Source organism: Dama dama, chromosome 27 (genome assembly GCF_033118175.1).
Source record: "Dama dama isolate Ldn47 chromosome 27, ASM3311817v1, whole genome shotgun sequence".
In the NCBI taxonomy this organism is placed as follows: Eukaryota; Metazoa; Chordata; class Mammalia; order Artiodactyla; family Cervidae; genus Dama; species Dama dama.
This window is the reverse complement of record NC_083707.1, coordinates 27,240,873-27,256,661: the sequence shown is the minus strand read 5'-3', so window position 1 is coordinate 27,256,661 and position 15,789 is coordinate 27,240,873. Positions and strand designations below refer to the sequence as shown.

At 44.1% G+C, this 15,789-nt stretch overlaps 1 protein-coding gene across 4 annotated transcripts in view; it reads right to left on the bottom strand.

Moving 5' to 3' along the window:
• LOC133047770 (desmocollin-2) overlaps positions 1 to 7,136 on the bottom strand; it is a 36,052-nt gene extending 28,916 nt beyond the window's left edge. For 2 of the 4 annotated variants that reach the window (XM_061131260.1, XM_061131261.1), the window contains exon 1: positions 6,637 to 7,134. In XM_061131260.1, the coding sequence (XP_060987243.1) occupies positions 6,637 to 6,705 (69 nt within the window). In that variant the 5' untranslated portion in view covers positions 6,706 to 7,134. Of the gene's footprint in view, positions 1 to 6,636 lie in introns of all 4 variants that reach the window. The other 2 variants (XM_061131263.1, XM_061131262.1) reach the window with 2 other exon arrangements.
• Positions 7,137 to 15,789: the final 8,653 nt, after the last annotated feature.

Here is a 15,789-nt window from a genome sequence, read left to right as displayed (position 1 = left end):
AACAAGGAAGCAAACCAATTCATTAACTAGGGGAGAGCCTTCCAAGTGAAACAAAAGCCGCACCAAAGGCCCTGAGAGGCGACTTCACCTGGTGTGTCAGAGGAACACAAAGGAGCTTGCAGCGGTAAACACAGGGTTCCCAGGTGGTTCGGTGGTAAAGAATCTGCCTGCCAAGCAGGAAACATGGGCTTGATCCCTGGGTCAGGAAGATCCCCTGGAGAAGGGAACGGCTACCCACTCCAGTATTCTTGCCTGACAAATCCCACGGGCAGAGAAGCTTGGCAGGTGAAAGTCCATGGGGTCACAGAGGTGGACACAGCTGAGCAACTAAATCAACAAACACAACAGCATTAAACAGAGAGGGAAGAGTGACAGGACATGACATTGAAAAGACAGTCATGGGCATATTAGATAAGGTCTAAAAGACCACAGGAACGAGTACAGTTTTATTCTGAGGGCAAAGAGAAGCAACCGTATGGTTAGAGACTATGGCATCACGTTGTGAGCATTTACACAGACTCATTCCGGTGGCCACAGGAAAACAGACTGAAAAGTGAAAGTGTTCATCACTCAGTCGTGTCCGACTCTTTGCGACCCCATGGACTGCAGCCTGCCAGGCTTCTCTGTACATGGAATTCTCCAGGCAAGAATACTGGAGTGGGTTGCCATTTCCTCCTCCAGGGGATCGTCCCACCCAAGAATAAAAGCTGGATCTCCTGCGTTGCAGGCGGATTCTTTCCCATCTGATTTTTAGCATTCTTTGCCATCTGATTCTTCACCAGTAGCCTGGCTCCTCTGTCCATGGAATTCTCCAGGCAAGAATCCTGGAGTGAGAAGCCATTCCCTTCTCCAGGGGACCTTCCCAACCCAGGGATCGAACCCGGGTCTCCTGCGTTGAAGGCAGATTATCTTCTGAGCCAGCAGAGAACATACTATAGGGGACCAGAGTGGAAGCAAGGAGATCCACTGGGAGGAATCTAAGAGAGGAGGGGTGGTGACTTGGACTAAGGTAAAAATGATGGAAAAGGTGAGGATGGCCAAATTAAGACAGCATCTCAGATAACAGTGTCCTGGACATCCACTCATTCATTCATTCAACAAATATATATTAAATGTCTACTATGTACCAGACATGAGCAGCAAACAGGGTTCTCATGAAACATTCAAGTCAAAGGTAAGATATTTGCAATTTCAATAAAGGAGGATAAAAGCTATGACAGGGAAGTTCAGGGTGCTTTGGGAGATCACTGGGAGCCAGCCCCTTCTAAGGCACAGGTGAAGAGGGGAGACATGTTAGTCATGTCCGGGGAGGCAGACTGTATGTTCCCAACACAGGAACAGCATGCGCACAGACCCCGAGGGGCCACAGACCTTAAACGCCATTTGCCATGGTTGATGTATATAGCACAAGAGGGAGAGGAACTGAAAATGGATTCAGAGAAGCAGGTGTGGGAGAGAGTCTGAACAGCCTTAACACAGTACACACATAGATCTTTTTTTTCTTAAAGATAATAAGAAACCAAAGATTTGTTTTAAGCAGATAAATGACATAAGCAAGCTTTCCAGGTAGCTCAGCTGTAAAGAATTCGCCTGCAAAGCAGGACCATGGGAGATGTGGGTTCAAGCCCTGGGTCGGGAAGATCCCCTGGAGGAGGGCGAGGCAACACACTCCAGTATTCTTGCCTGGAGAATCTCATGGACAGAGGAGTCTGGTGGGCTACAGTCCATAGGGTTGCATAGAGTTGGACCAGACTGAAGTAACTTAGCACGCACGCGCACACACACACACACACACACACACACACACACACACACACACACACACAAATGACATAAGCAACTTTCTACTGGAATAAGGTCACTCTGACCAGTGTGACAAATGAACTCAGGGAACAATTTTCTTTGCCAAAAAGGGACCCAGGGCGTTCAGTCAAATCCCCAGGCCAAAACTAAAAATGCCGAATACGTGTTTTTAAACCATCCTAAAACATCTTGCAAGGAAGCGCTAGGCAAAAACTGATAAAGATGGAACACCGGAGTAACCAGAAACAACTTCTAATCTGAAAAGATTAGATTCCGTTTTTTTGTCCTCAAATTGAAGGGAGTAAAATCAAAGCATGGACCTGCCTAAGACCTAAGAGAAGAGCCACTCATGTTAATCTGGATTCCCAAATGCAAAACCTTCATTGTGGGTATGAGTTAGAAGTGAACTAGCCTCACACGGACTTGTGAGCCACACTCTTGTTTTTTGGATGTTCCAGGAAACTCAAGCCACTAAGTAAGTAGACCTAGCATGTGATGCGCACCATGGCTGCTGAAAACCATTTGGCCAAATTCAATAACCATTCTTAAACTTTTCTTTAAAAAAAAGAGCCCCCAATAGGATTTGATAAGTGCTATTTCAGTATGAGTTTTATTTTATATTATAATCACATCACCAATAGAAAAGCACTAGGATAGCCTCACTAAACTTAGAAACAAGATGGACTTCCCAAGAGTCATCACCTATAGTTAACATTACATTAAAGTATATTAGATATATGAATGAAAAGAAGGAGGTAAAAATAAAAATAACTATTTGCATTTGATACGACTATTTATCTGGAAAACCCAAGCAAATTAACCATAAAACAGTAAGAGAATTTCACTATGGGTGCAGAAATAACTGCTAAAATACACAAATCATTGGTCTTCATCCACATAAAGTCAGTTAAGCAATATATTGGAAAAAAAGAAATCATTTTCAAAAGTGGTAAAAGAAAAAAAGTTAGAATACCAAAAAGTAAACTTAAGCTTATCTGAGAAAAATCTGAAAATATTTCGAAGGACACAAAAGAAGACTTGCACAAAAATAAATATGTATCATTATTTTGAATAGAAAAAAAAATCAACAATGTAAGTATATCAATTTACACAAAGTTAAATTATGAAGTTTATGACTCTAATAAATCCCAACAGTACTCTTTTTCCAGAACTAGACAAGCTAACTTAAAAGAGCATAAGGAAACCCAAAGATTGTCATAATGAGCAAACAAACTTAAGTCAGACAGGAGAAAGAGTGTCTATAAGACATAAGACATCCCTTATACACAGAATCTAAAAAGAAATGATACAAATGAACTTACTCAGAAAACAGAAATAGACTCACAGACTTAAGAGAACAAACTTATGGTTGCATAAACTGGGTGGGAAGGATAGTTAGGGAGTCTGGGATGGACATGTACACACTGCTGTATCTAAAATGGATAACCAGACTTCCCTGGTGGTACAGTAGATAAGAATCTGCTGCCAATTCGGGGGGACACTGGTTCGATCCCTGATCAGGAAAATTCCACATGCCATGCTGCAACGACCGAAACCCCGGCCCAGCAACAAGAGAAGCCACTGCAATGAGAAAGCCACTCACAACAACGAAGAGCAGTCCCTGCTCACCACAACTAGAGAAAAAGCCCACCACGCACAGCAGGAAGACCCAGTGCAGCCAAAAATAAATAAATTTAAAAAAAACAAAAAAAGAATTCAGGCTTAAAAAAATAATAATAAGATGGATAACTGAGGACCTACTAAATTGCACAGGGAACTCTGTTCAATATTATGTGGTAGCCTGGATGGGAGGGGAGTTTGGGGAAGAATGGATACAGGTATATGTATCACTAAGTCCTTTTACTGTTCTCCTGAATCTATCACAACACTGTCAGTCAGTTATACCCCAATACAAAATAAAAAGGTTTTTTACAAATGAAGGGATAATTGATATGTTTTTAAAGAGGTCATAAGGAAAAAACAAACAATTAAAAATAGAAAAATTATGAAAAAGAAAAGCCGTGAAAGGATATTAGCTTTAGCTGACTGTGAAAGGTCTTAGGAAGTCTCAGTAATGAAAACAATGCAGCATTTGGTATATCAACAGAAGGAAGTGCATACAAATTAGAAAGGAAGAAGTAAAAAAGTTTCTATTTGCATTTGTTACAACCCATATAGATCATAAAGGTTGTAATTTTTTGTTACACTCACCAACCATCTAAGAGCTTCTATTTCTCCACATTCTTGCCTATAGAGCCTACTCTCAAACTTTTGGACATTTGCCAAATGAGAAATGACATTTCAAGGTGGTTTTAAATTCACCTTTCCCTATTATGAGTGAGGCTGAAATATTTTAAGAGACATTTTTATTACTTTATGGTTTTTCATGTTAACGCTGGACTTGATTTATAAGAATTCTTTATGTATTGGTAGATTAGATTTTTCATAAAGGCTCCAATCACAAGATGAAATTGCATAAGGAATGATTTGAATTTAACAAAGGAGATCCCTGACGGACCTTAGAGACAGAAGCTTCATTAGGTGTTTAGGCAGGAAGTCAGTCATGTCTGATTCTTTGAGACCCCCTGGACTGAAGCCCACCAGGCTCCTCTGTTCGTGAGGATTCTCCAGGCAAGAATGCTGGAGTGGGTTGTCATGCCCTCCTTCAGGGAAACTTCTCCACCCAGGGATCAACCCTGGGTCTCCTGCATTGCAGGCAGATTCTTTACATCTGAGCCATAGTGGAAGTACACTGAGGTGGAGGCAGAGTGCAAATGTGTGAGGTGAGGCAGGACGAGGAAGTTGGGAACTGGTTCATGGAATGATGAAGGATTACTTGGGTGCATGGGGAGGAGGTGATTATGTCCCACAAGCCATTTTTATTCAGTAATGCTTCTCTTCTCTAAACGTCTATCACACATGAGGCTCACAACCACAACAACCATCTGAGGCTGGCAGGGCTCTGCAGACGTGCACGGGAGCCTCAGAAGAGCTTAAGACACACCAACCCGACCAGCAAAAATGCAGCAGGATGAGGGGTGCAGCCGGAGTCACCCCACTTCTGGCCGATGCAGCTTTGAAGCTAAGGAAGGTCAAGGAAAGAGGATTATTCAACTTTAGTTTATTCCCCATATCTGCTTTTTCTAAAAGGGCCTGAGAAGACACACAGAAACTTCTGTTAGTGTATCAGTGTTAGCTGCTCAGTCGTGTCCTACTCTTTGCGACCAGGTTGACTACATGTAGCCTGCCAGTCTCCTCGGTCCATGGAATTCTTCCGGCATGAATACTGGAGTGGGTTGCCATTCCCTTCTCCAGGGGATCTTCCCGACCCAGGGATCAAACCTGGGTCTCCCGCATTGGAGGCAGATTCTTTACCATCTGAGCCGCCTGGGAATATTTATGGCCTGTGCATTTCATTACCCGAGCCTAATCATGCTTTTTTCCTTCAAGGGCAACGGTTCAGAAAGAAGAGTCCAAAAAGGGGTGGGGGGGGGGGGGGTCAACTTTACTGAGAATCTAATCAAAATCAAGAGACATTTTATGACCGTTATTTACATATTCCATTCTCGATTTCCTCGACAGTGAACTGTTAATTGCCGTGCACCTGGCCCTTTGTATGTTATTAACTTGCCCCAAGAAATGAGTTAAGGTTTGAAGTCCATAAGGAAAGCCATTCTAATGATATCGACGACTACAACTTCATTCATTAAAAATTTCAGGAATTCCGTGAAACAGGAGCGCGGTAGAGTAAGGGAAATTGACTGGATATTTCACGCCGCCAGTTCCACCAGTCCCAGAAGGAATTCCCCAACTGTCTGTTCTCCAGGTTCGTCCCCGTGTCCTTCAGGTTTGCCCGGAGCCCTAACGCCTGCGGCTCAGCTTGAAAAGGACACTACGGGCTTAGCCCCCTCGCTCATCGTCTCTGACTATTCTTCTTCCAGGGTACCCCAGGAGCTCTGTCTGGGGAGCCCCTGGTCCCACAGTCTCTCAGGCGCTGCTCCGCCGCTCTAGATTCCGTGCCTGCAGCCCCCTCCCCTAAAGAGATCCCGGGCTTTTCAGCCCGGGGGTGGTGGGGTGAGGGTGGTGGCGTTGTCCTTTCCAAATAAGGCCACCCCCACTTTCTCTCAGAGCTTTGGGGAGGTGGGCTGGTAGCTATTGTGTTTCGTAAAGCGGAAAAAGAAACTGGAACTGGAGGGCGGGGAGGGGCAGGCGGAGGGAGGAAGAATCCGGATGCCTCCGAGGCGACCATTTCCCCAAAGTTTAAAGGGAATGAAACCTCACGTGTGGACCAACAATGGAAACCTTAACGGAGGACCATCTGGGAGCCCTCTACCATTTTCACGTGCAGAGGGTCCAGACAGCCCGGTCCCCGCGCTTCCCTCCCCTTCACCCACAGCCTAAGATCAATTCCCCAAAAGGCGCCTAGACCTCTCTTTCACCCCAGGATCGGTGCGTTTGGTCGTGCCCGCCCAGCGGCTCACCCCGTCCGCGGCCGGAACCCGGCCCTGAGCCGGCCTGGACTGCCCTCCCCCGCGAGGTGCGCAGGCGGGCGGCGCTCGGCGGCTCGTACCCAGGGGCCACGGATTTCCATGGGCGTTTGCAGCCGCTACCGGAGACACCCTCCTCCTCGTCCCCTTGCGGGATCTCAGCGCCCAGGTCGCCGTCCTCTGTCCGCCCTCCCCCACCCCAAGCGACTGCACTTTTGCAGCCAGCCCCAGGCGCCAGGAGCCCCCGCCTGGCTCGCCACCCACAGATCTCTGCTCCCAAAGGTGCCCCTCTCTCCCGCATCTGTCCGTGCGCCCTCCCGGGCCCGGTGTCCAGGCGGCCACTCACCGCGAGGGTCAGCAGGAGTTGCCGGCAGAGGGCCCCGCTCGGGGAGCCTGGGGCTCGGGCTGGCGCCATGGGAGGACTCCGGGGCAGGTCGCCGGCCGAGGCACCCGGAGGCCGGGGAGGGAGGGCGCGGCGGGGCGAAGGGCCGCGGCCGGGGCGCAGGAGTGCGAGGCCGAGGACCCGGCGCGCGGAGGAGCTGCTTTTCTTCTCGGTTTTTCTGAAGCTCCTGCCTCTCAGCCCAAGGGCTTTTCCTCTGACCGAGGGTGGGGTTTCCAGGCGCGTCCGAAAGACAGCGATCGGCCCCTCCTAGGTATTTTCTTAAGTCTTCATTTCTGGAAGAACGCAACAGGTGGGAACTCCCTCTCGCCGCCACCCTTTTACCTGCGCTAGGTGTTTCTCACCAGCGGACGCCACCTATATGCCCCATCTCCCCCCCCACGCCCCGGTGTCCGCCTGGAGGATTAACAGCTGGCCCTGCCCAGCAGAAGCCCTGACTATACAAAGACTCACTCCCCGAGCGCGCCCGGCCGCGGGAGGGGGCGAGGACCCGGGCGCGCTCCCGGCCCGACTCCGCCCCGCGCGCTGTGGTCAGTTGCAGACCCGCAAAGGCCGGCCGGGAGGGAGGTGGAGAGGTCGCACTTTGGTGTCACGGCTGCCTAAGGCCCACCTAGTAGAGGGTTAGCCCCAGGGAGACTGGGCTTCCCTGTGGGCTCAGGCGGTAAAGAATGCGCCTGCAATGCGGGAGACTTGGGTTCGATCCCTGGGTTGGGGAGATTCCCCTGGAGGAGAGCAGGGCAACCCACTCCAGTATTCTGGCCTGGAGAATCCTCATGGACAGAGGAGCCTGGGGCGCTGCAGCCCCTGGGACCACAAAGAGTCGGACACGCCTGAGCGATCAAGCACCCAAGGATACTGTTTTCCACACTCTCCTGGAGTTAATTTCCTGCGGACGACCAGTACGCACACCTTTCTTGGGATCTTGTTTGATCGTTGGTTTCCGGGGCGGGGGTGTCTTTTTTTTTTTTTTTTTGTAAATAAATGTCATGGCCAGAATAAAAAGATACAAGGAAATTAAAATAATTAATTAAAATAAGGGAATCCAGGCATCAGGGGTGAGTTAACTACGGAATCTCTCTGAGATCCTAGACGTTGGCTAAATGTGGCCTCCTGATTTTCTCCAAGACCCTCCTTGGTCACAATTAAAGCCAACCACTGACCTTCACTTATCTCCTAAGTTGCACTCCTGGACGTCTCACTGAGATTTCTTCCTTTCCCACCATCCAAACCAGAGTTCGTGGTAAGAAAAGAAAAATAATAAGATAAAATGTACGTTTAGGTTTGAAGTATACTTAAACCAGGTGAATTATAGGAGTACTTAACCTGGAAGATTAAAATATAAAAGCGGTATTCTTGCAGCTCTTCAGAAAGCAATGACGGGGCATTCTGACTCATTATGCTGTACCTCTTTTCAATTACTGGCTTAAAGAGAGAAGTCTGACCACAAAGAAGAAACCTGTCCCATTTCATTTGGTTTGTCTGCACAGGGGTGTGTGGAGAAACCTATTTGAAAAACCAGCCAAAACACTTAGATTTCAGCTCTTAAAAATATGTGTGGTCCCAATACCATTATACATACAGCCAAAATTATTATAATATTGAGCATATACTTAAATTCAAGAGTATTGTCAAACAGTACCTGTCTTACATTCTAAGCATTAGTCCCATGCTCTACTTTATTATTGAATGACACATAGTGAGCTGTTCTGTTGTCTCCATGTTTATAAAGTTATCACTGAAACTTTGCTTGTAAAAGCAGCCTGGGTCATCGGCATGAGACTCTGGTTGACTTCCTTCTGTTTCCACATTTTTTAACCCTCATGTTTTTCCAGCAGTGATTTCATTAACACTCCTCGTCCTGTTAATGATGATATCATGCCAGTTTCATGTTCGACAAATGTACTCAGGCTGTATGGTCTTGGATAATAGAACATTTTCAAACTCTTGCTTACCCTTTAACCTGAAACACCTAAGGGTGACTCATGTTTCCCCACATTCCAGAAGAGGAAAGAGGGCAATTTGAAAAGAACTTGCCTTAGATCCTTATTTTCATCTTTCACACTAGGTAACTGACTGAAGCTATTAAGATGGTAATTTGTTTGTTTGTTTCTTCGTGAATTTCTTTTGTGTGTGTGTGTGAATTTCTTAAAGAAATGAAATATAAACTCTAAACAAGGGACCGGATTTATTTAATAGTTTTAGATTAGACTATATGGTTTCTGAAATAGTTTCTTGTATAATACAATCTTGAAATAGCAGATATAATTTAAAGAGACAATGAAATGTGAGAAAAGGAATTTTTTTTAAGAATGTCTTTTGGCTGTGAACATGATTTTGCTGATTTGAAATAATTTTCCGTTGGGCTATAAGTAAAGGATGCACCAGACCAACAGTCAGGACCAAGTTCCTTTGTGTTTTGGGCTGCTCATGTAACCTCAGCCCTCAGCACTCTCATTCATTAAGGAAGATAATTAAAATAATACTGGATGCTGTCTATGGCAGCTTCCACATCTAAAATTAAACTATTCAGACTCCTTGTGGCTGATTTTTGAGAAAGTTGGCTGGAGATGGGTGTTCCTTTTCAAAGAGAAAGTCAGAACCAGAGTTGTTCTTAAAAAGATGAACAATTAGCAACCCCAGGCCCTTTGGGCACATCTCTGCAACCAAGCTTCACAATTCTCTAATTTCAGAAAGTGGAAACTGAATATAAATGGCAAGAACAACAAATGCCACTTCATCACGGATGTGCACACAGCAACAGCTCTCTTTGAGCTGCACAAGGCCACTGTTGGAGCCTGAAGAGAAGGGTCTGTGTGGACACGTGATGTTTAGGGTGCATCTCTCTTGGCATGGCCAATGACCAGAATGGAACCCCAAAGCAAAGGAAACAGACCGAAGGGAGAAGACAAAATCAAGATTGAAGGACATTGTCTAGTTATTCACAGGTGAGAGTAGAGAGGAAAATATCTGATGGCCATGGTAAACAGAGCACAATTAGACTATTTATACCTCTCAGAATTGTTACAGGATTAAATAAGCTTCATGAAACCTAGCACATTCTAAGAACTCCGTAAGTGTTGGTTAACATGGGTATCCCTCTTTACCCCACAGCCCCGTACCTTTACAACCCACCTCATCCCTGCGACAGCTCCTTAGTTCCGACTTTTCCAGTATCTCTCCTCAGGTCCTGGTCAAGGGCTGAAACCCAGTGTCAAGGCACTCACCGATCCCAGATCCTTCAGCCTCCTTCCTGTTGACGAGACCCTCAGACCTTGTCTGATTCAAAAGGACTAAACGATGCAACCCTAAGATGAGATGCTACAGCTTGTGCTAGTTCCTACCTACTGAAAATTTGGATCAATTTTTTTCAACATTTAACAAGCATTTACTGAATGTCTTCCATGTATTTCCATAGCCCTCTTGGCATGCATTCCTAGTATTGTGATTGACATATTCAATAGAAATTCTGTTCATTTTTCCTGTTTGTCCACTACACTGTGAGCTTCTTAGGGCGAGGACCATCCAAGTCCTTTTACGACAGGAAAAAAAGTTGTTTTTTTCTTTCTAATGCTGCATTATCCAATAAATAATTTTTTTTAATGCTGTCCTTATTTCTTTGAAGTTTTCTTCCAAGTTGTGCTCAGTGAGAGTGTACCCTTCAATTTTGATTACCTTTCAAAATGTATTTTTAAAATAAATAAGTGAAACAAACAATGAGTCAATTTTTGTTATGAACTTGCTTCCCTGGTAGCTCAGACGGTAAAGAATCCGCCTGCAATATGGGAGACTTGGGTTTGATCCCTGGGTTGGGAAGATCCCCTGGAGGAGGGCAAGGCAACCCACTCTAGTATTCTTGCCTGAAGAACCCCCATGGACAGAGGGTTGGCGGGCTGTGGTCCGGGGGTTTGCAAAGAGTTGGACATGACTGAGCAACTAAGCATAGCACAGCAATAAAAAGAAGCCAATGAATGAATTCCCAGGCGGTCGTGGTGAACCTGACCCTGTCAGCTCTTACCTTTAATAGATGCCATTGACATGTGCCACCGTGGAGTGCTGTGAACAAATATATCCTTAGAACCACAGAATTTTGAATTATTTGCTTTACTAATTGACTACTTTGACAAGTATTACTCAGTATCTACTCTGTCTCAGGCATGCTGCCAGCACTGAGATTGCTGTGGTGCCTAAAACAGAAAGGGCTTGTGCTCCAGGCAAACACCTAAGGGAGCCGTCTTCATCTGCAATTCATCTCATGCTGATGCTTTTATAAAAGAAAAGACCAATCTCAAGTTAAGTGCAAAATGATACATAAACAGCATTCTATAAGGATGGAAAACCACCTTGCATAAAAATCATTTGTTGCCATGTTAATCTCTCAATTTGTCCTTCCCTCTCCTTCCCCCATTGTGTCCACAAGTCTGTTATCTATGTCTATGTCTCGCCACTGCTGCCCTGAAAAATAGATAACCAGTGGGAATTTGCTGTAATTTGCAGGGAGCTCAACCCAGTACTCTGTGACAACCTAGAGGGGTGGGATGGGGTGGAAGGTGGGACGGAGGATGAAGGAGGGGACATGTGTATACCTATGGTTGATTCATGTTGATGTGTGGCAGAAACTAACACAACAATATGGTAAAGCAATTATCCTCCAATTGAATTTACTTTTTAAAAAATCATTTGTTAAATCTGCTCATGAATTGCAAACTGTTACCAGCTTTTGAGGACCTTCTGGTTGCTCAGTGGTAAGGAATCTGCCTGCCATTGCAGGAGACACGTGTTTGATCCCTGGTCAGGAAAATCCCTTGGAGAAGGAAAGGGCAACACAAATCCCACGGACGAAGAGATCTGGCGTGCTACAGTCCATGGGGTTGCAAAGAATCGGACATGGCTTAGCAACTAAACAACAACCTTCTTCTGAAGTGGACCTAGGGACAGGAAACTCACAGTTTTGTGAGATCACTTCACCTAGAACGTATTTGCTCTTGGCTTCTCTGACAGCCAAGTCTCCTGTTTTCCTCTTTCTCTGCTGGCTGTGTCTATGCACTCTCATTGCCTGGCTTCCTCTGCACGGTCCGATCTCTAAATACTGCACACAAACACATCCGCATCTTTTCATATCTTTGGACTCAGGCGGCTCCTACCATCTGCTGGGTGCTTTGTATCTGCTCTTCCCTCCCCTGGAACTCTCTTCTATCTCTCTCCTGTCTCTCCTCCCACTCATCCTATAAATAGCAACTTTTATTTCCTTCCCCACAAGGTCAAACCCTCTCTGATAGAGTCAAATCTTTCTTACCAAACAGCTGCCTCTTCTTTAGAACACCTGTCACAATTACAATGTTAAATTCGAGTCATTTTTTAATTAATATTTGCAGGAGACACCAGAGATGTGGGTTCCATCCCAGAGTTGGGAAGATCCCCTGGAGAAGAAAATGGCAACCCACTCCAGTATTCTTGCCTGGGAAATCCCATGGACAGAGGAGCCTGGAAGGTTATAGTCCATAGAGTTGCAAAGAGTTGGACACAACTGAGTGACTGAGCGCGCACACACAGTCACCAAAGACTACATTTTCATGACTGCAGTTGACTTTTTTTGATTCTGCCCATCTCACCAGCATTAATCATCATGAGTCCTGGCACATAATAGATGCCTAATAAATATTTATTGAATGAGTGAGTAAATGAATGAATGGTTCCTGACAGTCTCTTTGTTTTCCTGATTTTAATGCTTATTGGCCTATTAAAATAAATCGTGTCTTGAGTCAAATTCAGCAGGGTGGGCATTCCTAATCTGATCTCAAACATGATGGACATGTATTGGTATATTTGGCAAAATGTAAGCAGGGCCAACCAAGAATTACTAGCATGGTTTTTGCACAAAAACAGACAAATAGGCTAAAGAGCTTTAAATTAAAATTCAGAAAGACACCAGTGCAGAAACAGGAACTTATATGTGATGAAAGTATGGACAGTACACGCCACTGGAAAAGAAAATTATTTAGTGTTCGTGTTAGGAAAACTGATTCATTATTAGAGAAAAACAAAACTAATTTTCTACTTAACCTCAGTTAGAGATAAACTCATATCCAAGTTCAGGAGTTTCACTTTAAGGTCATGAGCAGTATCTTAAGCAGGCTTTAGAACTGCCCAGCAGTCTTAGTCTATGTCTAGTCCTTTCACTTCCTCACTCTCCTTGGCAGTATTTTTGTACTTCCTTACTTCTGCTCAAGCTTACCAAAGACACTCCTTCACCCTCAGTTTCTGTTACTGACTTAGCTTTCTATTTCATAGAGAAAATAGAAATGATTAAGGAAAACGATCAAGCTTCCCCACACTGACCCAGCTGTCCGTATCTGTACCATATACATGGTCTTTTCTTCTATATATAGAGGAACTGCCTCTGTTCATGGCTAATGTCACCTTTTCCACTTGGGATTCCATTCCCATCTCCGCCCACCTACTCAAGAATATTGCTCTAGCAATTCTTCTCCTTCTTTCCTGTGTCTTCAATTTATTCCATCTCTATCTCCCCTGGGCTTCCCAGATGGCACTAGTGGTGAAAGAACCCGCCTGCAATGCAGGAGACCCAAGAGATGCGGGTTTGATCCCTGGGTCAGGAAGATCCCCTGGAGGAAGTCATGGCAACCCACTCCAGGATTCTTGCCTGGAGAATCCCATGGACAGAGAAGCTTGGTGGGCTATAGTCTATAGCATCACAAAGAATCAGACACGACTGAAGCGGCTTAGCATGCACTATGTCCCACAAGTGTATATATATATACAAAATGAACTTCTAGTTACATCATTGATTTGTAATTACAAGCATAGAAATGTAATTGTCATAAAGACAATTCTATGTAACTCCCTCCAAAGAAACTGATAGGAGGGATTAATTTACTAAACTGAGGTTAAATGTTTTTCATCTGATCAGTTTTGGGGAAGCCAGCTTAAAATATGGAGAGATACACCGGTAAATAGATACTTAGAGCTATATATATATATAAATAGATATTTGGGTTGTAGGGAAATAGGGAAATAGGTACAAGCCTTCAATACAAGATGAATAAGCTCTGCGGATGTAATGTACAGCATGATGACTGTAGTTAATAAATTACGATTGTTCAGTCTCTCAGTCGTGTCTGACTCTGTGATACACACAAAAAATTTAAAGTATGTGAGTTGATGAATGTGTTAACTTGATTCCAATAATCATGTCATAAAGTATACAGATATGAAATCATCACATTGTATACTTTAAGCATATCAATTTGGTCTATTGTACCTCAATAAAGTTGAAAACAAAAACAATCCAATCAGTCTCCAAACATTTACCTGGCCAGCTACCATATTAGTATTTTTAGCCTACCCCCACACAGAGTTCAGTCCCAGCAGAGTGGGTTTTCTAGGAGTCATAGTCACTAATCTAAAAATTGTTTTTAATTTTGAAAAGCTGTTCAAGTATTTCAAATCTTTTCTATTACTAAGGCTCAGGGCGGGCCATCTCAAAACATGCCTCCATGGCATAGTGATTATTTTGAGTTAAAGCTATTTAAGAAATGGCCAATGCAAGAAGGACACTCTGACCCTCCTCTCCGTCTCTCTGAAAGTGGGAAATAAATCTCTCCATGCCCTCCTGAATATGGAGGTAAAAGGTCATCCTTATCACGGAGACAAGGAATTTGGGCTGAGAAACCTGTATAAACAAACCTTTTATTTCTTTAATTGACTACCCCAAGCCCAAACTCTGTTTAGATTCTTTACCAATTAAGCACGAAAACCTAAGCTGCTTTGTCCTGTCAGTTCCTGGCAAACTTCTTGTTCCTTTGTCTAAAAAGTATGAAAATTGCCTGCTTTTGCCACTCTAGATTCATTTCTATGACACTTTTGTGCTTGCAAATTAAAATATGTTTATTTTTCTCCCATTAATCCATTTCCTGTAGATTTTATTATTAGTCTGGGCACAAGAACTCAAGAGGGTAGAAGGGAAATTTCCTCCTCCCTGACACTAACTAGCTTTTTCAGGGGTATTCTCGATACACAGCAATCGCCTTTAAATTGTCTTCTTGGGGACTTTCCTGGTAGTCCAGTGGTTAAGAATCTGCCTTGCAGTGCAGGATTTGATTCCTGGTTGTAGAACTAAGATCCCATGTGCTGAGAAGCAACTGAGCCCTTGCTCCACAAATGGAGAGTCTTTGGGCCACAAGGAAAGATCCCATATGAAGCAACGAAGCTCCCGTGAGCAGGAACCAAGGCTTGACACAGCCAAATAAATATATTTTTAAAAAAATATTTTCTTCCCGTGGCTAACCTTCTGAGTGCCCTTTGTGCAGTTTGCTGCTGGTTCCTGAAAATTTAAATGTACTTTCTTTCTACTTTTTCCTTTCTCAGCCTCAGCAATAACAATCATCACCACATAAATAAAATGAACCCCCTCCTCACTCTCTGGTCTTCTTGTTTTTTTTTCCATCTCTTTTCTTTCATTTTTTGATAGAAGATTTATCCAGATATAATCCACATCCTTTCTCACATTGATTTTACTTCACCCAATAGTAATCCTCACTGACATGTCATTGACAACTTGATTTTCATAACAAAACCCTCTAGCTTAGAGTGGGGATGAGGAGTAGGGGAGTTTTGGGGGTCAGAGAATGAAAGAGGACAGGACAAAATAAGGGGAATGCCTAGTCAGTCCTCAGCAGAGGAAAGAAAAGATGCTTTGAATATTCATGCAGAAAAAAATATTTATACTATTATCAACTAGATAGAAAACTAAATATTAATAAAAAGTGCTCCCTGCCCTAAGTTAGCATCCAGTGTTTGGAGAAGGATTACATGGATATTAAGTAATAAGGAATGGAAGGTGGGGGTGCAGAGCATCAAATCTGTTCATTGGACAGGAAGTACCTTCCCGAGACTCCCATAAATACCTCAAGTTCAGAATATTCCAAATAGCAGCCACTAACAAAACAGCTTTGCTTCTCTCCTTGCGGTTAATGGTTTCATGATCCTCCCACTTACTCAAGAAAGTAACTAGGGCCTCATCCTCACACCCTCACATACTATCAGTCTCCAGATTCATTGCTGTGTTTAACCCCTCATCTC